The 26777-nt window shown below is 34.3% G+C and overlaps 2 protein-coding genes across 9 annotated transcripts; one reads left to right on the top strand and one right to left on the bottom strand.

The window, feature by feature from the left end:
- Positions 1 to 2920: 2920 nt before the first annotated feature.
- Positions 2921 to 13180, top strand: LOC145219140 (uncharacterized). Of its 5 annotated transcripts, none has more exons than XM_080086530.1 (15): positions 2921 to 3118; positions 3311 to 3412; positions 4066 to 4203; positions 4528 to 4644; positions 5624 to 5733; positions 6692 to 6784; positions 7978 to 8162; positions 8784 to 8878; positions 9590 to 9757; positions 9846 to 9956; positions 10020 to 10117; positions 10337 to 10525; positions 11085 to 11314; positions 11822 to 11899; positions 12635 to 13180. In XM_080086530.1, the coding sequence occupies exons 1-13, from the start codon at positions 3047 to 3049 to the stop codon at positions 11182 to 11184; spliced, it is 1578 nt and encodes a 525-aa protein (XP_079942656.1). In that variant the 5' UTR covers positions 2921 to 3046; the 3' UTR covers positions 11185 to 11314; positions 11822 to 11899; positions 12635 to 13180. The 5 variants fall into 5 exon arrangements, with proteins under 5 accessions (XP_079942656.1, XP_079942655.1, XP_079942654.1 ...); XM_080086529.1 differs by having other exon boundaries at positions 2921 to 3127; positions 12663 to 13180; XM_080086528.1 differs by having other exon boundaries at positions 2921 to 3127.
- Positions 13181 to 13802: 622 nt separating this feature from the next.
- On the bottom strand, positions 13803 to 25832 carry LOC145217865 (uncharacterized). 4 transcript variants are annotated; one of them, XM_080085231.1, is made up of 14 exons: positions 25587 to 25832; positions 24796 to 24908; positions 21595 to 21767; positions 20692 to 21524; positions 19879 to 19953; positions 18921 to 19124; positions 18584 to 18658; positions 17949 to 17998; positions 17496 to 17639; positions 17240 to 17353; positions 16708 to 16811; positions 16449 to 16643; positions 15728 to 15948; positions 13803 to 15661 (listed from the first exon to the last, which is right to left on the bottom strand). In XM_080085231.1, exons 2-14 carry the CDS (start codon positions 24817 to 24819, stop codon positions 15531 to 15533), a joined length of 2343 nt encoding a protein of 780 aa, XP_079941357.1. In that variant the 5' UTR covers positions 24820 to 24908; positions 25587 to 25832; the 3' UTR covers positions 13803 to 15530. The 4 variants fall into 4 exon arrangements, with proteins under 4 accessions (XP_079941357.1, XP_079941359.1, XP_079941358.1 ...); XM_080085233.1 differs by having other exon boundaries at positions 18921 to 19094; XM_080085232.1 differs by having other exon boundaries at positions 20698 to 21524.
- Positions 25833 to 26777: the final 945 nt, after the last annotated feature.

Genomic DNA, 26777 nt, shown 5'->3' with positions numbered 1-26777 from the left:
ACCCTACCCGTAATTCGGCGATCTTTCCGTAACGTATTTTGTAAAATTTGGCTGGTTGTCGTGTTAACGTGCCATTCCTTACTGTTACCCTTGGTTACCAAACGTTATCGCGAGACACTATTAGGGTATTTCCCCATTTATAAACCAGTGTGTATGAGCAATTTTTGTGATTGAATTTAGTTCTCAATTTTTTTAGTTGTTGAAATTTATCTTCTGAAATGACGATTGTCGCCTATTTTACAACCTAATCAAGTGTGACGTTAAGCGTACCGAGTATAGGTATGGGGAATGAGTATAGGGAACTCAAGCTGTTTTCAAAACTAACACCGATTCGATCTGTATCGGACTTTGGACTTTAATTTTAACTCATTTTTCTTGCATGCATTTATCGTGACGTATCGCCCCGGCCAAACTCGTTCAAAACTCGCCTTTTTTCTACACAAAAGCTTGACCGACTATTAAACCTGTTTAAACCTGTTTTATAATCACCGCATTGGTCATATACCGGCTTAAGGCTATCTTGTGTCGCTAATTTACGTGTTAACGGGAACCACGTCTTAAACGGCTTCCAGCCATGTTACGTTTGACGTTTCTATAATCAATTTAAGGAATAATTACGGTTTAGAACTTAGTTAATCTTCTCGGGCGTACGTTTTTACAACTATGTGCTGCATACAAGGCAAGCAACGGTGCTTGTGATTCGACTTTCGACGGGGTCACCGCTGAGCCTGCGCGAGTCGAAGAAAGACTTCTGTCGTAGGTTCGAATCTCTCGCAGGCTGGGCTTACGCCTTGCCATGTGCCATATGGGAATGCCTAAAAATGCTGACCTTGTTTCCTATTACGCCACGCCTTCAATAAGCCCGGCGTACTATGGTGAGTGACGGATAATAATACTTCAGTACATATCGCGAAATTAAGATATAAACGACTTGTTGCATGCCTAGAAATAAAATAGTTTTGACATCGTTTAAGCGATGATAAGCCGGTGTGGGGTGGGACCGCAAGGCTCATGGCAGCAGCACTGTGTGTATGAAAGCGATACTTACCTGGAGTATAAAAAGATCCATTTGAGCTTAAAAGGCGTTCATTAAACGCTGGCGGGTGCAATGCGCGACCCTGACAAACCCCTTTGCTGTTTTCTCACGTATTTTTAGTACTTTGCTACTTTGAAATCCATTCGTTTCGTAGTGGCGAGCACCAAAACACTACAAGCTATTTTTTTCGGTTGGTTCCAGGTTCAGGTTCAATGCTAAACAAAACATAAGGTTTTTAATTCTGTTTTTTTTTTTTAACAAAAAATGTCATTTATGGTACAAGCTTGGGTTTAGTAAACTGAACCACTCAACGCGGAAAGTTTCGGGTTCAGTTCCCGTTCGACTGGGATTTTGCTGAAACACCAAATACAATACCTTCACGTATTTTGACGCAAATCATCACAAGTAGCCTCAATTCGTCTGAACCTCACATAGTCATTCTGTCTACACTATGGCCACGAACTTGGTGCATCTGAATCGAAAGCTTTGCAGCCCAAAATACAGCTTTCAACCTGTAACAACGTGCAAAATTTGTACGTTATTATCTGTGAAATATTACCCTCTGTATAAATGATCGGCGATATGTTTTCATTTCACCCTGGTTGGAAGTTATACATTTCTATGTAGTTATAAAGTGGCCAATTTGACAATCGGTTAACTGGGTGATTTCCCCTGAAAAAAATCCCCTGTTTTGCCAACGTTGGTTCATAAAAACCGGTGCCTTCGAAAACTGCAGGTGCGCTAGGTGCGCTTGGTCCGCTAGGTACTTCACTTGGTAAACTACAGGTAACTCGTTCTAATTCAACAAAGCCCGTAAATAGTGCAGGTAACCTTTTTTGAAACGAGTAAACTCGTAGTTACTGCGACGTAACGTAATAATGCTGTATGTACTGTTTTTAAGGTAGGGTTAGGGTTGGGGTTGGGGTTAGGGTTAGGGTTAGGGTTAGGGTTAGGGTTAGGGTTAGGTTTAGGGTTCAGAGTTTAGGGTTTTGGTTGTGTGTTGGGACTATCGTAACACTTTTCCAGCATTATTTGCGTGTTTTAACGTTAACTGCAGTATTTACGATTTGACGCATAAAAACAGGACAGCTGTAGTATTTTCGACTTACGTCGTACCTATTCTGAGTTTAATCGCACCAAAGAGAGTTACCTGCACTATTTTTAAGTTACGTTGCACGAAAAAAGGTTACCAAGCGAGGTACCAAGCGCACCTAGCGCACCTGTAGTATTCGAAGGCACCCATTAGTGAACGGACAGCGTAACAAAGCATTAGAACTATTAGAGAGCTATTGAGCACCTGAGTGTTTACCAAAATAGAACAGTAAGCAGTAGCCAGTCTGCAGAACATGGCAGTTCCCGACAAGATCTCGTGCCTGCAGGGCCTACTTGTCCCGTGTGCGCATGCGCACGACCCGTAAGTTCACATGCAAGACCAATTTCAGCAGGCGCAAATCAAGTAAAAGAGGCCAAGATAGGCCAGTTAAACACCTTTGGGGCAAACTTTGCGCATGCAAACCCAAAAAATTGGTGTGCAAAAAAATTTGTTCCAAAACAAAATCGTGCGTGCACCTGCCACATTCTACAGACTGGAGCAGTAGGACAAACAGCGTTGTGAAGTGGTCATTGTCTCAAGCATCGATTAAGTGTTTGACAGTGGAAAATTTCATGAAAAATATACAAAACAATATTTAATCTACACCAAATCGTTACATTAGTCATGCTTTTTGTAAAATGACTAGAAAATGTAAAATGAGATAGGTAAAGTTGTCCGAGATTTATTTTTTGCTTGATTATAGAAATCATTGTAATACCATGCTGTTAACAAACAAGTATCAGGCCTAGAAAAAACATGTATATATTGAGTGGCATTACATTCACAGGCCTATTCTTTAGACAACTTAGTCCATGTAGCATTAAAATAAACCTATTGGTATAAGTTTTATCAATTGGCTGTTGCTGTGGAAACATAACTGATCCAAAAAAGTCCAAAACATCAACAAACTTTTCATTATGGACTCTGAAAGGGACAAATTTGACACAAACAAATCAAAAGATGAAGAAAAAGAAGGAGACAAACCTGAAGTAAAAGAGGTTTAAGTGATGTTTCAAAAAATGATGTAGTAAATTTTTAACCTTTCCATTCTTCCTGAAACAATTAACAAAGTTGAGTTTATGCAACTTTTGAAAGTTGTTCAACAAAATTAAATACAAACTATTAATGTTTTATGCTGGAAATGTTTGACATGGGTAACTTAAATTTATTTTATTATTTAGGAGCATGATAATGGTTTGTACATGAAACTTAAAGAACCAATTATGTTTAACTCATCACAAATCACCACATTGAAGCCAGATGCTTCCAATGAAGAGATTTTTGTAAGTGATTGTGTGGTTTGTCCAATTAGTCTACCTGGTTGCATAAATCTGGTTATTATATTGATGTAAAATAAGTAGGGACATGTGTATTGCATAATCTTACTTTATAACTTTAATATGTTTTTTTTTAATCGTGCACCAAGTTTTCAAAAACCACAACAAGACATTATAGTACACTCTTAAACTGGAACCCTTTAAAATGGTTGGTTTCACATTTTGTACAATTTTAAGTTGTTAACGTCTGGTCTAGGTTTAACAAGGTTGTCATACATTGGAAAACCTAAATCGAATATGCACATCATATACTTTATGTTGCTTTAGCTACATATTTTAGGGCCAGGTCAAATACTTCTTGTTTATGCTTTGCTATATTAGGATGCTTGATGACCAGCTAATTCAATACAACACCTTTAATAGGCCTGTCATACTATGATGTATACTTGAGTATGCCATGATTCCATGTCTGTATGAATGCTCCAAGGTTGATCCCAGTAATGAATGTACGTTCTTCAAAACAAGTTTATTTCATAATTGAACCATGCTGTGTAATTTTCACAAAAGTAGGGGAAAACATTCTACACCATTAACTTACTGTTATTTGATTTCTGCATTATATATTTGTAAAGGGAAAATTAGCTCATGTTGTTGTTTAGCATGCTTCGCAAGGAATTGGCAAAGGAGGTGGAACAATTGAAGTTGGAGGATGCAAAGTTGTTATTCCCCCTAATGCTGTTGAAAAGGATGTAAAAATTAAACTTTATTGCTTTTACAAGCAACAATCTGACAACGCAGTAAGTTTTGCAGATTTTATTTGGTGTGAACTTTGTTTGTTTGTCATATCAGTGGGGCTTATTTCCCCTTTTTGTGGCATGAAATATACCAAACTTGAAATTTAAACTAGGTTTCCTTAATTAGAAAGTATTTATATGTAGGTTAGACATGCTGTGCTAATGGCTATTTTTATTGCAGTATGTCTGCCATGTAATTTATTGAAATAAATAAACTTAGATTAAAAGTCTAATCATATACACTACTTGGGGATGCTTTGCATTGCACAGACAACAGAATTATGTGATGGTCCGTGGAACGTTAAACTAATTGTAACTTTTTTGCAGCTTATTCTTACACCGGTGTTGATTTGTTCCCCATTGAAACTAAAATTTAAAAAAGAGGTTGAGATTACGCTCCCAGTTCTTGTAAAAAATGACTCTGCAGATTTTTGGGAAGTTAAAGTAAGTATTTTCGTTATGATACATGTATAACACAAAAATAATCAGCACTATACATACCATATACTCATGATTAGGAATAGACAGATATTCAGCCTGTAAGCGATTATCAATATCAGCTTGTTATTGGCTAGCTGAAAAATGGCATCTTTGTAATATGTTATTTTCACTTGACACAACTGTGTCTTGTCTTAAGCCAGGGGTTTTGCTACGACGGCCGCCGCAATATACCTGCCTATTTTGTTTTAAAATTACTGATGTACAGAAATTGGTTTGTATAATATAAATATATGTACACCTCTAATAGGGTCCCAAAAGCCCAGAATATTTGTTATAGCTTGGTGCACAGATTAAGCTGCACAGTATAAAGATCAGTTTTTAGTGTTTATGATGTCATAATCTATATCGTGATGCTTGTGGTACCTGTTTTGTTCGCATTGTTTGCACACAATAGGTGTACAAAAAGTTGGACACATATGGCTACTAGGCTGGTAATACTCTTTTTGGTACCACAAAATCTGTTTAGAGCAGCTTAAAAGTCAAAATATTTAGCAAAAGAGTTTTATTTATGTCATGGCCACCAGTACATACATTTTATTAAACATTTACACGGCTGCACAAACTCGTCTCAACTGCCGCAGGTTGTGCACCGCTGTCTTAAGCATTGCCCTGTCACTGATCAGTATTAAGGCAAATAAACGTTGCTAGTCTTGATGCTCAGATATGGCGTTGTTAGTTTGGTTTCAACATGGTTACATTCATATATGTGTAGCAAAGCACGGCCTTTGGACTAAAAAATTTTGTTACTTTGTTGTGCATTTACCTTTCGCATTTTAAACAAGGTTAAGTTTTTGCAATTACAAAGGTATAAATTTAGTTTTTTACTAAATAATATTGGCTTTAATTTTTGTTATTGTCCTACTTAACTATAGATAATTTGTATTAGCATTAAAAGACCTATTTGGGTGTATCTTTACTCAAGATCCAAGAGGCTACAGTGGAAAAGGAAAATGTAGATCACAAGATTATTGCAAAAGATTGGCTAAAACCCACAACTGTACAATTTTTATTCTCTATTCTGGAATTTTCAGGGTAAGGAGTTTATTGTAGTAATTGCATGTGATTCTTTGTAAATGACCTACTTAATTTTCTCAGCTTTTACTTGTGATAAACTTAAGCTGGAAACACTTTTATAACAATGACAGATTTTAGATTTAGTTTTCTTATACTAGTGATTTATTATAATGTATGACTAGTTTGGTTTATTTCGTATGCGTTTTTAATGTCTTGATGCGGTAGCTGGAAAAGGCGTGATCTTTAACTTCGTAATACTGCCTGAGGTGAATTCTATAAATTTAAAATTGTTGCCTTTACCATTTGGCATTTGCATTTACAATATGCGTTTATGCTAACACACCTTTGCTGTTTGATGTTATAATTCTGAAAAGTTTCTTACTGCAAAACACATCTGCAAAAAACAAACACATTAAAGTGATAAATGCGAGTTTAAAAAAACAACTTTCTTTGTGATGTTACCACATTTATTATACCACATTTAACAGTTTTCTTATTTTGGCTTAGTAGTAAACAATTTAAGATTAATTTGTTTTTTACAACAAGTCTGTTTTTCTAAAATTGTTTAAAACAAGTTAAAACACAGTTCTTCACTTTGTCACATTTCTGCTCGGACAGTTTGTGCTGGTGCAATGCAAAGTACTGGGGCAGTCGGCAACCACCAGGCCGGTGAGTTCATTACAGGGCGGTATAGTTTTTCAGGTGAAGTGCTTTAAAACTCTTTGCCCATGTATTCCAGTGATGATAAACCAATTTATGCATTTTCATTGTTAAATACTTGTATTTTTTTAAGGCCTGTCCACATTACAATTTCAGTTTCAAAAACGGTCCGCAGTAGAAACAAGGTTGCCGACCCCTGAACTAGGCATACTATGTTTGTGGAACGGAATATCAGAAAGTCTAATTTCCAGTTAGATATTTAGTTACCAAACATTTGCTCATAGGTAGAACTTTCACTCAATGCCGTTGTTTGTAGATACAATGCTGTGCTAACTGGTGTATTTGAGAAATCATCAAAATTTATGAAAAAAAATCAAGATGTACAGAAACTGGATGATTTGTTTAAATTGTAAGTAACATTTTGTTTCATATATATTGTTAGTAGTTAACATATTAACCTTTATTATACCAAGAAACCTCACTTTGAGATAAGTAAATATTTAGCAATATTCCACACTAAATTATATCTTCAATTGAATTAAAGTTTACTTTTTAATATCTTTCAAAAACTGGTACATTTACCGTAATTTTCCGTGTATAATGCGCAAAATTTAATTAATTTATTGTCCTAAAATCTAGGGTGCGCATTATGCATGGGTACAACAATTTTTGAAGAAAATCTGCCTCGAAATAAAACTTGAAATCAGACCTTTCTTCTTGTTTGTTGTCAATCGCGCATCACATTTAGCCATCCTGCCCAACACACTTAATCAGTAAACTTCATAATTGACGACACATCGTTTGATGCGATGGTGCAATCCTTGATGGTGTGTTATTGTCAAATACTGCACACTGCCCATTTAGCGACAACGTAAATGGGGTGATATCATTGCCGATATGCAACGGATCGAACTAAAATTTTGTATATAAGTTTGAATTTAATTATTCTGATTTTTAGGTATTTTAATCTGATACATATTAAACTTCATTTGTGTTTTAAAAATAAAAATGTTCTCTGCAAGTATTAAGATCGGTTCCGCTTGAACGCGACCAGTAAGATCTCGTTTGCTGTCACGATGTACCCTACACAAATCCTAAACATTTTTCGCTATCGAGTTTGCGAGCGCATGTGCAGTGATACTGACCGGCAGAATAACATCCGGTTGTTTCAAAAGATGATCTTTTTTCTGAAATAATTTTACGTTTACGGATTTAAGAGTAAAAATTTGGGTGCGTATTATACATGGGTACAGGCTTTTTTCCAGCATCGACATGCCATTTTTAGGGTGCGTATTATGCACGGGGGCGCACTTTACTTGGAAAATTACGGTAGTACTTTTTGGTCAATTTTAAAATTTTTGTCACTTGATCTGTTTTGAAACGGTTATTAATTTTAAAACATCCTAAAATTTGCACAATTTAATCTGTTTAGCTATTTACCTTTAGTGTCATTGCCAATGCTTGTTTGTTACACTTTATTCTAGATGAGTATGAATACATGTATAAACAATGTTTACATTTTTTGGACTGTCTTCTTTTTTATGTATGGATCATTTTATTCTGCACTTTTTTTAATTAAATGTTTTTACCACTAACATTTAGTCATCAAGATGTATCAAGTGAGGTCAGCCAAGGCATTGTTGCATTTGAACAGCTTACAGGGACATTGGCATCCATTAACACAGAAACATCCCCACCTCTCACGTATAATAGGAATAATCTTCAACCTGTTATGAAAATCAAATCAAATCAAATGTCACAACATGACAAGGGTAAATTGGACACAGGTATTCAAATTTTAAACTTTAGTTTTGTTTGTCTCGAAAAAAACTATCTTGAAGCGGTCGAAGCTTTATTGAGCAGCGGCACCATGTCCGAATCATGTTAGAAACGTGTAAGAGGCAGAGCAACGCGAAACCGGAATTTATAAAGAAGCAATGGTGATTAAAAGAAAAAGGCAAAGAGCATGCTTCGATGCACATAAGCAAACACGGTAGTGAGGTCGCTACAATCTGTTGTTTCTCATATTGCTTTTAAAAAAACATTTTGAATTTTTACGTTTTTTTCTGTGTGCAATCAACTATAGTAAATACTGTAATGCTTTTGATTAAACTTGTTGCTATACAACCAGTGGTGGGATTATTATTTTTTTGTCAGCCGGTTCTGTTGAAAAATCCATTGACAATAACCAGTAATGCTAACCGGTTTGCTGATCACATAAAATTCGTTAGACTGTTCTATAGAACTTGTGTGAACCGACTGAATCCCACCACGGTATACAACCTTTTTTAAAAACGCTCTGTGTTTATTACTAATAACTTTTTTCTCTAGATTACATTTATAATGTTATTGGTTGTGGATTGGTTTGTTGTGGAAGTACTACATTCATCATTATTTTTGTTTTATAGAAACTGAAGATCTTGATATTGAAAAAATTAATACTGAAGAAATGGGAAATGAAGATCACAAGTTGGAAGATGATGTACCAGAAATTACAGAGGAGGTCTGATTTTTATTACTGACAACAATTGTTTATTGTACAATTTCTTTAATTGTATAGGGATTACAACACTGCAGCTTGAAAATACCGCCGTGCCAATTTTAGTTTCAAAATATACTCGTGTTTAATAATCTGGTCTTAAACGGTTTGGCCTCATCCGAATATTTGGCCATTATGTAGAACCCTTCGAAATGTTTAGAAAAAGAATATGTATTTTATTCTGTTTAGGCGACAAAAAATATACAAATAGTTTGCAATGGGGCTTATGTTTTAATTTTATGGCTGGGTCGTGTAATTTTTTATTGCACAATAATCTTTACTTAGGTAAGAATATAAGCCATGAACAAAACATTAATTATGTGACCTGTGTCCTAATGTTTACCATCGGAATGCAAAAGCTTGTGTGCCATTTGTGTGTGCTACACTTGACATGCATGCCAAATGTTGGACAAAACCTGCTGTAGCCTATTACTTGTTACAAAAATTATCCACATAATCCTGATAGGCGCATAAAAAGCTAATTATTGGGTATGTAGGCAATGCACTTGTCTCCATGTTTTTTTAAGTATTGTGATTATTCTATGTTGCCTAAACAAGACAACTTTACCAAGTCCTGTCTTATTTTAAAGGTTTGTCATATGTTATGATTAGTTTGTATCTGGTATATTTTATAATCACATGCAATTTTACAACTTCAATCAATTATTTATTTAGGAACTGAAACAAGAGTTTCAACTTTTTTGGTCAACAAGAAAAACAATTGGAAAAGATGGTGGAACAATCCAAGTAGCAAGTTGTGAAGTTGAAATTCCACCAGATGCATTAGAAAATAATGTTGAAATTGAAATTGCTGCCTTCGATTGTCGGAAAAACAAAAAATTGGTACCTATGCTTTTTATGGATGTTCCTAATGCATTGTTCATGAATAAGAATGGATCAGGCAGTAATAACCCATTGTTTGTGTTGACAGATGCATTTGACTCCTTTACTTCAATGCAAACCTCATGGGCTAAAGTTCAATAAAGTGGTGAAAATTACCCTTCCGACTGGCCGCAGCGCTGAACGCAAATACAGCTTTATAGTAGGTTATTGTTTTTCCTATCTCTGATATTTATTGTAATACTGTTCATATTTTTCCTTATAGGTTAGAAAATTAAAAACATGGAACAAATATGTCATTATCGGAAGTGGAACAACCACATCCGACAAGTCATTCCGATTTACGGTGGACCGTTTTTCAATGTACGTGTTTCTAAATTTTTCTATTAGAATTTTTAAAATTTTAATTAAAGTAAAAGAGCTTTTTGTTAAAGAAAAATTAAAAATACAATTGAATAAGTGCAGTTAATAAACATCTCTGTGCCTTAATTACAATATCATACAAAGCTATCATTCTAGCAATTGGTGTTTTTTAAGTTGCATTTTGTCAAATGCTATAAACTGTTTTTTTTTTTAATGCAGTTATGACGTTGTACCTTTGGGAGTTCAAGAGTACATAGGATGGAGAAAAGAAATCACGTTAGTGCTGGCTGTTACCCCTGATGCAAATGAAGAACCACAGCAGATCGATGCACATGTGTTACTTTCCAACAACACTGAAGTAGCCCTTGATGGTCTTAAACAAGTCATAGAAACCACTTTTCCTGTGCTGTTAGTAAGAAGTTTTAAGTTTCATTAGCAGTTTGCAACAAACATTTTAGTGCTTTTTGTTTTTTTGGTGAAACCTGAAGTGATGAAAAGTGATTGGTTATTTAAAAAAAATGTAAAGTATGTTTGATAAATGTTTTTCAATAAAATTGTTTTGTACATATTTTATTACAATATTCCCAGTAATAGCACATTCCGTTTTGATTCATGGGGAACTTTAATTTGAAGCCTAATTTTCATGGAATAAAGCACATATTCTTGACCCAGTCTGCAGAGTATGGCAACTGCAAGCATGATTTTTTATGAAAAAAAAGTTTGCACTCAAATTTTGGGGTTTGTATGTGGAAATCATGTATTATGTGGCCCATCTTGACCTCTTTCTGCCTGGTGGAATTGATAGGCACCCTAACTTACGGGTCATGTTGGTCCTTTATGCCCAAGATTTCATCAGGAAATGCCATGTTCTGCAGACTGGTTCTAAACGGTCAGATGTGAACTAAAATCCCCATGTTCTGCAGACTGGTTCTAAATGGTCAGATGTGAACTTTTTTTGCTTATGTAGGTACAGCGATCAAAATCTGAGTTTGCAAGTCACAGGAGAAGACATCAACATTAATCCCAATGATGCAAACAAGGTGGAGAGAGTTTGGGAAAGATCATGAGTGGAAAAAACATTTCTTTTGACCAGGCAAAACCAACAGAGCATGATCAATAAAAGAATAAAAGTCACTGTGAAATCTGATCACAAAACCCTTCATGATGACTATCATACAATCACAGCTTATCATCTTGGTATTAATATTTTGTTGATTTAATGTATTTTAAGGGCCCCTTTTTATCTTGTTTATCCCAGTGCAGGTTTTAATGGTAACAATTTTCCCAAATCTTTTCAACATGGTGAAAAAAACCTTAAAATACCTTTTTACATAACATTTTGTAGACATTTATTTTCTATCTTCATCCTAATTCCAAATACCTGTTTACATGATTTCTGCAAAACATTTGTTCTCTGTTTTTTTATTCACATTCAAACAGCAATTTGTTCCAAAATTATGGTTTAGTGGGCAAATACAAAATGTTATGTTTTGTATGTAGCATGCAAATCGCTGTAGTTTCTTTACCTCATTTAATTACATATTGCTCATGCCATAGTGATCAAGAATTAATATAAATCACAATTAGTTTATTTGAACACTACATTTTTTTAGTTTGTGTTTCAAAAGTGGTTGCTGATTTATACAACTGACCTCCACTAAATAGGACAGCTAAAAAATATAACAAAAGTATCTTTCTTTTCAGCTCCTCCCCCTCCTTTGGTCCATAACATTAATGTTCAGAGAATTGATCATATGCGTGTGGGAGACGCTGATAACAATGGTAAAGACAAGACATTTTTTTCATTCTTTTGTTTTATTAGGCAATACAGTAGTTACTTAGCATACATGTCCAATTACTGCATGAAAAATACTCTTGTGTCTAAGTGGTGTTGTGAGGGCAGAATGGTTGTGTGATTGTGAAATGCAGGTGTGCCTGCTGACCTAAGTGGTAGTTGCTCCAAATGCCACTGGTGGTCAATGCTTACAAACAATACCAGTATGGCATAAACTTGTAATGGAATGTTAGTTGGGTCACTGTAGTTTGTTTTTCGTCAGCTTTTCATCCAAATGGTGTGAAGTTATATAAGTTACTTGTTGCTGGTGGGCAAACCGTTAGTCAAATTAATAGTTTCATAACTAGAAAAGTGTGATCTGTATATCTTCACACTAGCTTGACAAAAATACTGCAGTACATTTTGCATATTAAACTATTGTTTGGTGTCGATAGTTGTGGTGCATTTAGCAGCTCCAATATTTAGACAAGTTGTTGAACATGGAGGTCAATTACTGTTCTTTTGGGTCCCACTAATTACATAATATGGGTGAACTTAAAACAGTTTCTGAAAAATGACAGTTTGTTTAGAAACCAACTGAATGCTATTTGCTCACAATAAGTCTGCTGTTAAAATAGCTGTCTCAATTGAAATCTGCAAAATGTTGGATATAAACACTGTCTGTCCAACTTTGCATTAGGTTGAATAACGCAAATGTAAAATTTAAAAAAAATCTTTTTTAGGTCCTTAAATTTACACCTGATGTTCCAGAAAACAACCGATTCTTCATTTGTGTGGCAGAAGCTTTCCATTTTATCTTCTGCAAACTGATATGGTGGACACTTCAGTCAAATTGTTTTCGCTATATAGTGTGCTACAAATTTTATACTTTTATCATGTTACACTTTATAGTACTGATAATATGCACTTGAACCATACATTCTGTTGTTGTTGTTGTTAATTTTTTGTAATAGTTTGCATTGTTTGTATTATTTTTATCCTCGGTTTGCGGGTGATTCTTTGTTCATGATGAATATATCACTGAGCTTAGTTTTTTTCCAACTTAAGGATTTGTTGATTTTATTAACTTCATCCAATCAGATTCCACTGGGTAAGAGCAGTGTTGTTAAATGTGCAGGATTGAAACCAATATAGTAGTTGTACTAACTACTTGATCAACCATCTTGGTGTTTCAACTGCTGGTGTTTTTTATTTGCTGTTTGTGGTGTACTTGTTTACACTTTTGTTAGTTGCTGTAGCATCATTTTCAAATATATAGTTTTATTATTGATGTTTGCCATCTGTGAAGGGATTAACACATCTCACCATGTTAGAAGTAAATTGATCAAAGCCTGTTTCAATCATATGCTGGGTAAGCACGCATACAGATACATTATTTTTTGTTTGGAAACAAATTACTTTTTGGGAACAAGTACTTTGCTAAACAATTAAACAAACAAGACCATGCCAGCAAAACTAACACTAAGTGACAATCAGCCATGCAACTTTAAACACTATATTATGTATATTATGTAATTATAATCGGTGCCATGTTATGTTAAGCAGGCCATCCAATCATACCTACCTATCTAAAACTGTAATGACAAATGAACTAACATGTTTGCAAAGTCATTGCTACCTGTAGTTGTTAAGACAGAAGTAACCAAATGACAACAAGTATAACAAAGTAACAATTTACATTTTTATCCCATCGATGCAAAATGCACTAGGTCAAGCGACATGAAACTTCGCCACTTTTTGCAACTGTTGGCAGTTTTAATTATGGTGTACCACCACTATGTTTTAGTAAGTGGGTCCATTCAACAATGTAGCCAGTTAAGTAAACTCTATTTCAACAGAATATTGCCCAACACAAAGTACTGAGTCTTGAAGCACAAAATAGAAAAATGATAAAACAATTCATTTGCAACTTTATTGTGACTGATAAGAATAGACAAATGTTCCAGCATATTCCAACAATAGACAAAGTACATGGGTATGCCAGCAGTTGTCATGTAACACTTTTAATGCATCTCTTGGCACACAAAGTTTAACACACAAAAAATGTATTCAAACAAACAACTTTAGGTGTTTAGTTAAATTCCAGTTACCTACACCAAAAACAATTTAAATGGCATAAAAATGCAAAGTATTTTTTTAAGCAACTGTACTTGCATAGAAATAGTTAACGATTTTAAAAATATAAAACATGATGAACTTGACTGACAAATAGGTTAGAATACAAGATAATACAAAAAACAAACAAAACAATGTAACTTTTTTTTAATGGCAAATACTCAACTGTTGAAAAAAATCATAAAAAAACTAAGCAACGTAGTAAGCTAGGCATGACACAGTTTAAAAAAGCATGAAGCGCAGCAAGCAATAATGTGATGCATAGAAACAGGTACATATATATTGCAGTTTACCAAGATACTTAACAGCGATAACATACAAAAGTATAAAAGCAAAATACAGAAAAGCTTGGGACTTTTTAGCACATGAAATCCAACATGGGTAATCTTATGTTTACAAGTACTACAATAAATTTTATTGTACTTGACACAGTAAAAAAGCTTTAAGTCAGCCGTTCCCAACCTTTCTGGTGCCGCGACCCCTTAAAACAGTTCCCAAGTTGTAGTGACCCACGCACAGGCGCCGAGTTTTACAAAAATGCAAGGTGGTGGATTTAAATTATGATATCACTAATGCGTGCAGCCAAACGAGCTCCAACTCAAAGCCCAATATACTTTTAATAAAAAGCAAAGTTCGTCAATTTTAACAAAAAAATGTTTTAAAAATGATATTGATTTGGAACAATTCCCTTTAACGTTTTTTTGGTTTAGCAATGTTTAGAAACTTTTCCTAATACTTGTCTTTCGATGCATCATTAACAGCCTGAAATTTTACAAATTAAAATTTAGTTCTGTTGACTATTAAGTTATTATTGGAGGATAGTGATATTATCGCGAGAATAAAAACCAAGTTGCCAGGTTCTGACTTGATGATTATGTGAATGCAGTATTATTACGTAATACAAGGCATGATTAGCATTTTGTGAAAACAATTAAGTCTTCGAAAATTAAAGATCCACCCCAGATATAGTTACTGGTTTAATGTACATACTTTAACAAACAATAAAGGGAAGGAATGTGGTGCCCAGTTATTTTGTTTTTTATTTGTTAAACTAGTCTATGGCCTAAAATGAGTTGGGAGCCATTCCCTTAGGCGACCCCAGGCAAATCGTCAGGTGACCCCAGTTGGGGTCGCGACCCACAGGTTGGGAACTGCTGATTTAAGTACTGCGCGGCTTTAAATGTCAATTTTAACTTGCTACTTTACATGCAAATAACCACCAAATTACACTACTGATTTTTTGGGATGTGACCAAAACCAATCAGCTTTTGCAATCCCTTATTATTACGGTGTAGCTGCAGGGCATTTAGTCATGATCTACCAATTATGCCATCCACCGTTTTGCACCCCATAACGTTTTAAGGATGCTCAGCTGTCTAAGTAGTTGTGTAGTTATGTGTTCTTTTATAAAGCAAAATAAACTCAACCCAATCGATATGTATATTGCTTTTTTTGGCACAAAGTTAAAAAAATTGTAAAATCCAGTCCATTAGTTTTGGGGAACTACAATAAAGTGCACCTTGACCAGAATGAATCTGTTTTTCTCTCGTTGTGCCTTAAACTAGTATTCACAGTAGCATTGTGAAAAGTACTTCGACTAAAGCTGGTTGTGACATCAGGTTGCGGACGTGGCACTGTTAAAAAACACATTCTTTGATAAACCATGATTAAAATTTGTGGGGAAAAATGTATTATATTACCTCTGTCTTCTTTGTTGATTGGAACAATCTTTTCAACTAATGTTTCATTAGATTCTGATCTCAAGCAAACTTCCACATAGTCATTTATCCAACCATGGCCATTGTTCTTTTTCATCGGAAAGAGTGTTTCATCTCTTTCACATCTGGCATCTCTAACTTTTGCTCTGAGGACATCTAAATGTTCACCTCTTAATAGCACTTCCAATTTGTAATCTTCATATCTGCAAATATTTAGCTTTGTCAAAAAAGCAACTTTTAATCCAATCAAGTGTCTGTATTGTATATTATGTGTGTTGTATATTATATTATATATCCTATATAACGTAATCACATAATATAATCTACTATGATTGCTACATGCAATCTAGTAACATGTGATTATTCTATTATGTTTAACCACAACATTTTGCCTAAATTATACAAAACCGAAGTATTGTGTCTCTAATTTGTTTAAAACTAGAAAGGTGGCTCTCTAATATACTACCATTTTGCATATTCTTTATCCTATTTTAGCAATTTACTATGTCATGGACAAACCTCAGTAAAGAAAAACAAACAAACAAATAAATCAAAATGTGTCCCTGTTAGAAAAGGGTATCCATAATAAAAAATAAAAATCCTACTAACAACTGCTTAACATTTGAAACATACCAGCATTAGTTTGAAACAAAATGGATTAAAATCATATGAATCTTCTACAGGAATAATTAACCATAAATACCTGAGGAGAAAATGTGTTTCCACCAGTTTGTTTATGTTGTTGAGCTTCACTGCTGATTCCTTGTTGTGGCAAACCAACACACAACAAACAATTTCCAATGGCGCTTCTCCAGTGTTTGGTCTGACACCAAATATCAGCACCTTTTCCCTTAACAAGTTCATTCGTTTGCTTGCATCAAAAAGTATGTAATCAAACCTTTAAAGCAAATAACAATAATAAAAACACTCAAATCCTAAATATTTGGTTTAAACATACATACAGTGAAAATTGATCTGTGGTGAACTTAAAATGTCGTGTGTCATTACACAGCAGATCCATTCCAATTTTTTCAAAACTTGAAAATTTGTCTTTTGCTCTCCGCACCTTGCAAAACATGATGTGTTAACTACAAAGAAACATCTTACCAAGATGGCGCCAATGGAAATGCCAAACTCACAAGTTTGTAGATTTCAAGTTATGATTGCCCTTTTTTTGCAAGAAACTCAAGTCATTCTGGATTTATATTAAAAACAAACAAACACTAGAAGGGTCATTTAGCACATTTTGATTTTGCACATGCCAAATAATTTATTTTAAAACATTAATTCCTATGCTTAATTTATATTGGGTCCCATATAGGCCACCATCTTTTATATCCTTAGATGTTTCTGCAGGCAGAAACTCATGGGCAACATATGCAAAGTTATGCAGTTCAAGAAAAAAAAAACATGAGAAAGTTTAGTGCTGTGAGGTAAAACACAATGATGGGCACAGGGCCCATATATCAGGAAAGGGGACCCATAATTACTTACAGCAACATCCAGTGCATCTCCTTCAGCATGGTAAAAAGTTGGAAGAATAATTTCAATATTTTTCCTGAACAATAATCCATGTGGTTCGCATCGAAGCACAGGTGTTAGTCGTATCTAAAACAAATTATCTATCTTTTAATGTTGTTTAACAAATTTGAGTATTCAATTTAGCAATAAATTTGTGTTCTGTATATTTTGCAAATTGTGACAGAACTAAATGACTTAAAATGAAAAATGAAATTAAGCATGTACTTACAACATCATCAGCCTCTTGGTAAAGCACAGAAATTTTTATTCGAACTTTTTCCCAAACAGCCTCGACCGGGAAAGTAACTTTGCAATCACCAACGTTAAGCGTTGCACCAGTTTCATCAACATCTGCTTCCACAAATGGATAATCCTGAAAACAATTATATGCCTGAAGTGCTTGGCCATAGCTTTATTGAGCAGCGGCACCATGTACGAGTCATGTCAGAAACATGCAAGAGGTAGACAACGCGAAACCGGTGTGAAGAAAAAGGCAATAGCGCAAATAGCTAACTTCGATGCGCATAAGCGAACATGGTAGTGAGGTCACTACATGTTTTTCTTTTTAAAAATAACAGGTTTGTCATGTATTTTCTCTTTTAAGGCACCAAAACAGAAAATATTTAGTTGCAACCAAAGTCATTAAAAGGAAAAATTAACTAAACAAACATAATAAACTTACTCTAATTTGTTTTGGATTGATCAGGGAAGTCACACCAGAGCTAGATGCAACTACAAATTACATGAAAAATGTTAACAAGTACAACACAATGCAAAATTGTAAGAAGTGGTAAGTTGCATTTAGATACCTTTTGTAATACAGTATGTTATAATACAGAACAATGAATATATTCATACTGGAATTAGCCCAGAAGCATCCATGCAGGCCAGCAATTCTGGCATACTCATACACAAATTATAAAGTGTCAGACTTGTTGAAGTTTTTATAATGAATCAAGCTGGTCTCCTACGCATTCCCATATGACAAGTGACAGGATTGTTGGGGTTCAAACCCACAACAGATTTGTTTTCAAGACTTGCGCTCTACCAACTAAGTTAAACAGGTTAAGTGGTAAACACCCGAAAAGTCAAATCAAGCACTGTTGCCTGCCTTGTATGCAGGGTATGTCAGCTTCACAGCAGGGTATACCTAGTTTGACCTGTGCAATTTTGCTTGTAATTCGATTTTTTAGAGATTTCTCTAACCTGTACATTGCCATAATGCTCGCGAGACAGACTTGACTTGATATAATGCCTTCAATTGACATAGGGAATAAAAATGCAGAACAAAACACTTTATGTCAACTATTAAATTACCTTCTTTGGGATCAGTTGCCTGTGATTCAGAATACTTCACACCCTTCTTATCAGGTAGGGTTAAGGATTTTGCATCTACAAATAGTTGTAGTGTTGTTTAGAAAAAAACAACAACACCATAAATTAGGGCAATATCCATTTCTACTGCTAAAGTTTCAAAAACACCAAGGCTATATTGGCATAGTGGAATTAAAGTAGGTCATTTTTAGAAAAGGTACTTAATTACAAAAATAATACTAAACAGGACAAGTATAACACACTTGAGAGACGTTGAAATGCTGCCTACAAAAATAGTGTGTTGGAATTTAATGAGAAGACATTTTTAAGTGCTTTTTACCTTCTAATATTTTGACATCAGGTATTACGACAACTGGTTCTTTTACAAGTGGTATTTTGACAACTGGTTCTTCCACAAGTGGTATATTGACAACTGGTTCTTTTACATGTGGTATTTTGACAACTGGTTCTTTTACAAGTGGCCTTTTGACTACTGGTTCGTTTACATTTGATCCTGAGAAACATTGAGCCGTTGAAAAGCTGCCTATTAAAATAATGGGTCACAATTGCATGTTGATGTTATAATTTCTTGTAAAACACCAATTAAATAAATATTTTATACTCCTTAGTGATCTAGTTAACTATTCCTGTCAGTATTTCAAATTAAGTCTAATCATATAGGGGTGATGTTTATCTTTAATATTCAGTAACCATGCATGACACAATAATGAACAGGACATTTAATACACATACGCAAGCTGATTTTTAACTTTAATAAGACCACAGTTTTAAGTGTTTTTTATATTCGGATATTTTTCATCAAATTTAAAAACTGTCCTGATAAACCAAATAGTGCATTGCATTTAACTGAATTATTTGAATAAAAAAATGCTTGAAAAATGTTGAATACAGCCTTGGTAATTAACACACTAGAATGCATTGAATTTTCTACCAAAACATCAAAAACAAATCAAATTGCCTCGACAGAAAAATTTAAAAAATCACATACATAAGGATTACAAAAAAGAAATGACCAGATTTTTGAAGAGCAAACCAGTTTGCAGCTACATAAGAGTTGTACTGTAGTTACACAAAATGAACACAGATTAAGTCAATACTCATTTCTACTGGTGATTTATTAAGAAAAATCACCAAGGTTTTAAATACAAGAAAAAAATTAAAACATATGTCTGCTTTTGGAAAAGGTACCAATACTAATATAAACTAATTAACAAGTTAAACACAAATTTGTTCAATATAATGTGATTTTTGACAAATATTTTATTACTGTTTTTTACCTCTGAGGAGTTTTACATCTGAGGCCAAAAAAGAATCAGCCACATGGGTAGAATGAAAGTGTGGTGATCTGTAATCTATCAAAAAATAGTGAATCACAAATATATGTTAATGTAAAAATTTCCAAAAAAAATTAGTCGAATACATATTTTGTTTTCTACATTGTGCTAAATTATTTTTGTGCTGTTTTACTAGGCTATACTCAATGTTGTGTACATTGGTAAGGGTAGTTTTTGTGGACTCTTAACAGCATTCAACTAGTCATTGACCCCTTTACAATGTAGTATTTTCATGTTGGAAATATACTTTTAAATTAAAAATGTAGTGCAAAGTAAATATGCACTTGTTGTTTATGTTAGCCTGTTTAACGTAATGTTACCGCATTCCATTTGAATTACAAAGTAATCACCTCTAATGACAATTCTGTTATCAATTCAAATCAGGTTCCTTAAGTTTGCTATTGAGTGTATCTTAAGTTATAGTCATAGGTGATACTTAATACAAGGGTAGATTGCACAGTTTGCCATGTTCTATTTCACTTACCAAATTTAATTGACTTTGTAAGCTGGTAAAACTTATTTTATTGCAGACCATTATACAGGAACCATAAAATGACTCCAGTGTGTATGTTCATATTGCAGTTAAGCAATGCATTGTTTAGCTGTATTGTAATGGTGCAACAATTAATATGTGTTACACCACAATGTATTAAAGTTTGTCAACTACCAAGAAAGTATTAAGACTTTGGTTGGAATTATTGTAAAATGCAAAATGTATTTTGAAATTTGTGATTATGTACACATAAATATACTCACATGTACCTATTGACGTATAAATATTAACAGAAGGTACTGTATGAGTAATGGGATGAAATGGTGTAAGATTGCTGATTGGAACCAAATTTTCAAGATTACTAAAATCAAACGCGTTGCAGACACTTAATGTGACAGTTTCTGCTTGCAGAAGTATAACATCTTTGTATTGCTCATCAAGTAATTTTAGCACTACATCTACAACCTCTTTCATACTGGGACGCTTCAAAGGATCATCATTCAAACATTTTTCTATCATATCCATAATTACTTTTACAGTTTGTTGGTCCTGGGCATTTGCAAATCGCATTTGTTTATAGATTTTTTCTAAGTCAGGTTTTGCATCGAAAAAATGCTTTCTCCCAGTAAGCACTTCATAAGTTGAAATGGCAAATATATAAACATCAAGTGCCTTTGTTGGTTTCATTGCAGGTTTGATAAGTTTTTCAGGAGCTGCGTAAAAGGGCGTAAAAACATGTTTTTGGGTTTTGCTCATTCTGGAGTCATCTGATGATGAGACTAATTCAGCAAATCCAAAACCAGATAATTTTACATCCATTTTGTTTGTGAGTAGTACATTGTATGGATTTGGATTACCATGAATTACAAATTGATCAGGTAAATTGTGTAAAAATGCAATTCCACTTGCTACTTGTGACAAGATGTGAACACATAAAGTTATTTTGTTGTGGATAATTTGAAGTAGTTCTTTAAGGTTTCCACATTCACAATATTCCATTACAATTCCAAAAGCAGATGGCCATTTGACAAAGCCAAAAACTTGAACAACATTTTCATGTCTGGCTAATTGCATTAGTTTTCCTTCTTCTTTAGCACTAAAGGTTAAACAGTTTAGTTTAGAAACATATTTACGAACACCAAAAAAATGTAGCAAGTATAACTTACTGTTCCACAATTTGCAAAATATCTTTCTGCGTACCAGTAAGTCGGAAAATTTTAATAGCAACAGTTTGCTTCAAAATCTTATTATAACCAACCCACACACGAGTTAAACCTCCTCCCCCAATGCGATATGATTTAGGATTGCACAAAATGTCATCTGGATTGAATTCAGGCAGCTGTACAAACCCAATGGAATGATTAAAACAAAAAAATTCAAATAAAATTGTCCACAGTACACTTGCAAATAACTGGAAATGGTGACTTTCCCATTTATGTTTTATATGTTCTATATCACATAGAACCAATTTACTAGTATAAACACTACTTTCCTACTGACACGATTGTTTTTGCAAGCAAAAATGATTAGGTCCCCACAAATGTGTTTATGTGACCTGGTTACGGTACAAATATGGTGCAATTATTTTTAGATCTTATGGACAAGCCAGTACAAAGCATCAGCCCAAGCTAAAAAAGGCTTAGTCCATATTCTTTTCTATTATTGTATTGTCATATAGTTACAAATGTAGAAAAAAAACTTTTATTCATCTGAAAATTTATGCTAGCTTTGACCTCAATATTGCTGTCAAGTGCAAGTTTTAAAACAGTCAAAACATTTCCCAGAAAACCGACTACAGATTCTGTACTAAAAACTAAAAAATGGCTTTCTAATATACTTCCATTTTATATATTCTATATCTTATTGACCAATTTACTATACACACCATTTGATCTACACATATGGTTGTTTTTGCAAGCAAAAGCAAGTGGGTCCCCACCCATGTGTTTCTGTGGATTAATTACTTATGACAAACAATTGATCTGGTTTCAAGTTTAAAGAGCTCTTCTGGCAAATGTGATTTTATTTCGACGTTTCGACGTCCTATACAGGTCGTCTTCATCAGGGTAAATAACACTGAATGCGACTAGTACAGTGTACGATAGCTTATAAATTGATCTGGTTATTTTTAGAGTTTAAGAACAAACTATTAGAAAGCATTAACCCATTATTGTCATATAATTACAAAAGCGGTAAAAAAGAATGGAAAAATATGTCTAATTCAATCTCTTGCTTTGACCTCGGTATTGCCATCCAAGGTGAGTTTTTAAACACAAAACAATTCAAAAGCATTTTGCCACAAAGGTATACATAACAAAATGTTTTTCAATCATCTTTGTTTCACAACATGAATACCATTGACCTTGTAGTAACCTCTCACAGTGCAGATACCGAACAACCGGTTAATAACCTTTTGACATAGTTTTTAATGGCACACAGTCATTGTTCAACAATACCATTTTGTCTAATTTATACATGACTTAAGTATTGATTCTTGGATTTATTTGTCTCAAATAAAGAAGCTCTGTTGTTACAAAAAAATGTTCTTAACTGTGGTTGCAATCAGTGTTTTTACTGAAACGTTCCCCAAATTTCTCCTGTGGTTTCCCAAAATTTGCCAGTACCCTAATAAATAATTCATTTAGGCAAATATGGCTATTTTTTGGTATTTAAATGAAACACTTGCGGTCTCTTAAAACCACTTAGCGGTCACCCAAACCAAACCTTAAAAAAACCTGGTTGTTTCAAGTTGACCTTCCACGTCTGTCAAGCATCAAGCAGAGGCCACCCGCTCTGCATTACACCACTTCATTTGTAAACAAGCGAATAAATATTTTGACTTGCACAATGCATTTTATGTTTTTACTGAAGTAGTGAAACAATTCATATTTATTAAGAAGAGATTTTGCACAAACGTTAACATAACGAGATTGTTCTTCACTCAACTTTGTTTCACAAAATGTTTACTATAGACCTGCAGTAACATCTCATTGTCATGACAATGACCTTTTGATGATCATTTATTCATGATTATGGAGACGTGTAATTCATTTTTTACCATCATGACATGTAATAAATCGAAATACCGGTCATCAAGTTTTATAACAGTAAAGGTATGTATAAAATCTTCGCCTAAACTTAGAATGTGCATGTTAACATAATAAAACATGTAGCATCGCTGGCAAAACGGTTCATTTCTAATCAGTGAAAATATCGCTAAGTGAAACAGCAGTTCATGCGCCAAGCAGAGACCTTGAGACCTTCTGCTCCGTATTAAACCTGCACAATTGTAAACCAGTGAATCCCTAAATTGAGACTTACTTGGTTATATAAATTTTTTACACACATTCACTTACTCGGGTTTGTAAATAAAACAATTTTCCCAATTGAGCTAAAATGTTAAACAATTACTGAGAAACCCACTACAATAACTTTTTTAAATTTTAGGATTTTTATTTTCATTATCTGATGGACCAATAAACCTAAAAGTGAATATTTTAGGGTTAAGGGGTAAATCTAACCAAAAGTTACAAAATAATTTACAATGCTGTTTAATCACAAACATTACTGCCAAGGTAGTGGTTTATATAGAATACATAGTTCAGACGTTTCGACAATCTCTGTTGTCATCATCAGTGCATGTTTTCAATCCAGCTGTAGATGACAACAGAGATTGTCGAAACGTCTGAACGATGTATTCTATATACACCACTACCTTGGCAATTATGTTTGTAATTAAACCACTTTTCAAGTTCGTGTATAGTGTTCCTAAATTTACAATGCATTATCTAACAAAATATATAACCCCCGGATAATTACTTTAGGAAGTAGAGCCATTTTTTAAATTTCACATTTTAGGGGCCTATAGGTAAACCGCTGGGAGGAGGACCAAATTTGGATACCTAACTAAAATGTGTGTAAATTTGGAAAAGTGTAAAGAAGCCTTTCTTGACTAAATGCGTAACACAAGCCAGCATTATAGAGACAAAATACAAACAAAAAAGAAACAAAGAAAAAAAAATACATACAGAAAAAATGTGTCCCCTTCAGGGAACGAAGCCCATAATTACGAACTGATAAATTATATGTATCAATATGTTATCAGTTTATAAGCAGGCAGCTGACAGGATTGAAATTCAGTCTTGTGCCTTACATTATGAAACTTGTCTGCTTGCCAGCATAAACAAGTTAATCAAAAAAATGCTTGGCCAAATGTTTGTGTAAATAAAAAGATTCATTTTGATTCTTTTCATGGTTAATACAAAATGATATTTTTTCATAACTAACAAGAGTTCAATTTTTGTCAGCAGTTTCAATTAAATCTTATTTTTAATTAGAGAAAAGGCACCTTTAAAATTGGTACTTACATTTATATCCTCTAGTAATGACATTGCGAGGACAATAAACAGACTCTTGATTTATTTCAATGTTCCACAATGATCAACATATTTGTTGGAGCTTTCCTAACACAAGTTTAATGCTGGAAGATAAAAAGCATTTGAGCAAATGTTTAGTTAAAAACATAAAAAACAAGGGGTATTTTTGAAACAGCCGCAAACAATTGCACTGTGGTTTGCATTTAGGTTTCAACTTGACTACCTCCATCAAGTTTATAACATCTCAATAAAGTGCAGTGCAGCTATTTCTGACTTGGTGAATGAATTAGTTCCCATTCTGCAGAGTATGGCAGTTTCCGACGAGATCTCGGGCATGCAGGACCAAAATATCCCACGTGCGCGCGTGCACGACCCATAAGTTGGCGTGCAAGGTCAATTTCAGCAGGCGCAAAACAAGTAAAAGAGGTCAAGGCAGTGCAATTAAATGCTTTTCATGCGAATTTCCTACGTGCAATCCCCCAAAATTGGCAGGTAAATATTTTTTTAAACAATCGCGCGTGGAGCTGCCACACTCTACAGACTGGATTAGTTCAACTGTGCTACAATTTCTTTTACCTTTTCAAGTCAAGTTATGTATCGCATTGCTTTTGTGATTAGCCTAAAAATAACCTAAAAATGTAGCCTAAAAAGGTCTAAAAATAATCCTAAAATGATTTGTTGGTGACAACATATTAGTAAACCACATATAATGTTTAACTGCAATTGCAAACAGGATACAAAATCTGGGTCTGGTGTATTTTCTTCTTAACCCTATGACGTACCTAACGATATTGATATCCAAAATCCTAAAACATATAGCTTAACAATCATCAGTTAAACTTTGGTGAAACCTACACATATTAAAAAGCTCTTTCAAAATGTTGTTTGCTATGTACAGCATTCTTCATCTGATAGCATGGCAAAAGTTGGATCTAATGCAACAAATTTTTCGGGCATTGTTTGTTACGGTCGAATCGATTTTAGTTTTGGACAGCTTCAGTTCCCTTTTCTAATTTTACTTCCTTCTTCTTAACCCTTTTTAACACAAAAACAGTAACCTTGTCACGGTACGCTTAACGTCACATATGGTTAGGTTGTAAATAGAGCAACAACAACAGGTTAAAATAAATAAACTTCAACAACAGAAAAAGCGTGAGGTTTCTTAAATAAGTTCCATCTCAAAAATTGCTTTTACACTGGTTTACAGGTCAGGGAATACCCTAAATATGTTTCTCTATGACGTAATCATAAGGGTTACGTACCTCCACTAGAGCGTATCAAAATAGTGCCATACCACACCGCACTGGGTAATAAATTAAATGTACATTAATATAGCTTTTTTGGGATCGTATCCATTTGTAGAGCATACAGAAATTGACCAAAACTTGAAAGTGGTTCTGTAACGTAAATGACCTAATATTCGCACTGACGTCATGAGTAAGAGCGGACGAGACTTGTAAGTTTTCCCATTACGTGATTTATATACTTCAAGTGCTTGATTGCGTGAGACCGCAGAGGTAAATCCCGTATAATTGCTAATTGGTGTTTTGAACACAGGATGGAAACATTCTGTACTTCCAGGCCAATCACAGATTCCACATGCGTAGTTTAATGACGTTGTTTTGATATGTGTTTATATACCGTGTGTTCCAAGTTCTCGTGAGGCACGGGGCACAAGGCACAGGGCAGAGTTGACTGAGCTTCGCCCTAGCCCTTGACATTATTCTATTGTTCGACTTCGGTTGGGCGTATGACTCACGCTACGTCAAGCCACGTTTAAATTGCATTACTGTTGGTGGCTAAATAAAACAAACTAACCCAAGTCTGGCTTATTGCTGCAAGGAGAATCAGGAAGTGCAAGTCGAACTAAAACACGTAATACACATACGTTTACCTACAGTTCATCACATCATTTTATTACATGTGCTTTTAGACTAGGGTAAGTAAAGAATGTAAATTTGTGGCAAACCCAT

The sequence above is a fragment of the Phallusia mammillata genome, chromosome 3 (assembly GCF_965637545.1).
Source record: "Phallusia mammillata chromosome 3, kaPhaMamm4.hap1.1, whole genome shotgun sequence".
In the NCBI taxonomy this organism is placed as follows: domain Eukaryota; kingdom Metazoa; phylum Chordata; class Ascidiacea; order Phlebobranchia; family Ascidiidae; genus Phallusia; species Phallusia mammillata.
The sequence above is the reverse complement of the archived record's forward strand: the minus strand, read 5'-3'. Positions and strand labels throughout refer to the sequence as shown.

Excerpts from the sequence above, each read along its gene's own strand:
- LOC145217865 (XM_080085231.1), bottom strand. The coding sequence starts at position 24,819 with ATGTCATTACTAGAGGATATAAAT. Across the intron at positions 19,125-19,878 it reads AGATGTAAAACTCCTCAGAG|GCAGCTTTTCAACGGCTCAA; the intron begins GTAAAAAACAGT and ends TTATTTTAATAG. Across the intron at positions 18,659-18,920 it reads TGATGTCAAAATATTAGAAG|ATGCAAAATCCTTAACCCTA; the intron begins GTAAAAAGCACT and ends AACTATTTGTAG.
- LOC145219140 (XM_080086529.1), top strand. The coding sequence starts at position 3,047 with ATGGACTCTGAAAGGGACAAATTTGACACAAACAAATCAAAAGATGAA. Across the intron at positions 4,645-5,623 it reads CAGATTTTTGGGAAGTTAAA|ATCCAAGAGGCTACAGTGGA; the intron begins GTAAGTATTTTC and ends TCTTTACTCAAG. Across the intron at positions 6,785-7,977 it reads CTGGATGATTTGTTTAAATT|TCATCAAGATGTATCAAGTG; the intron begins GTAAGTAACATT and ends ACTAACATTTAG.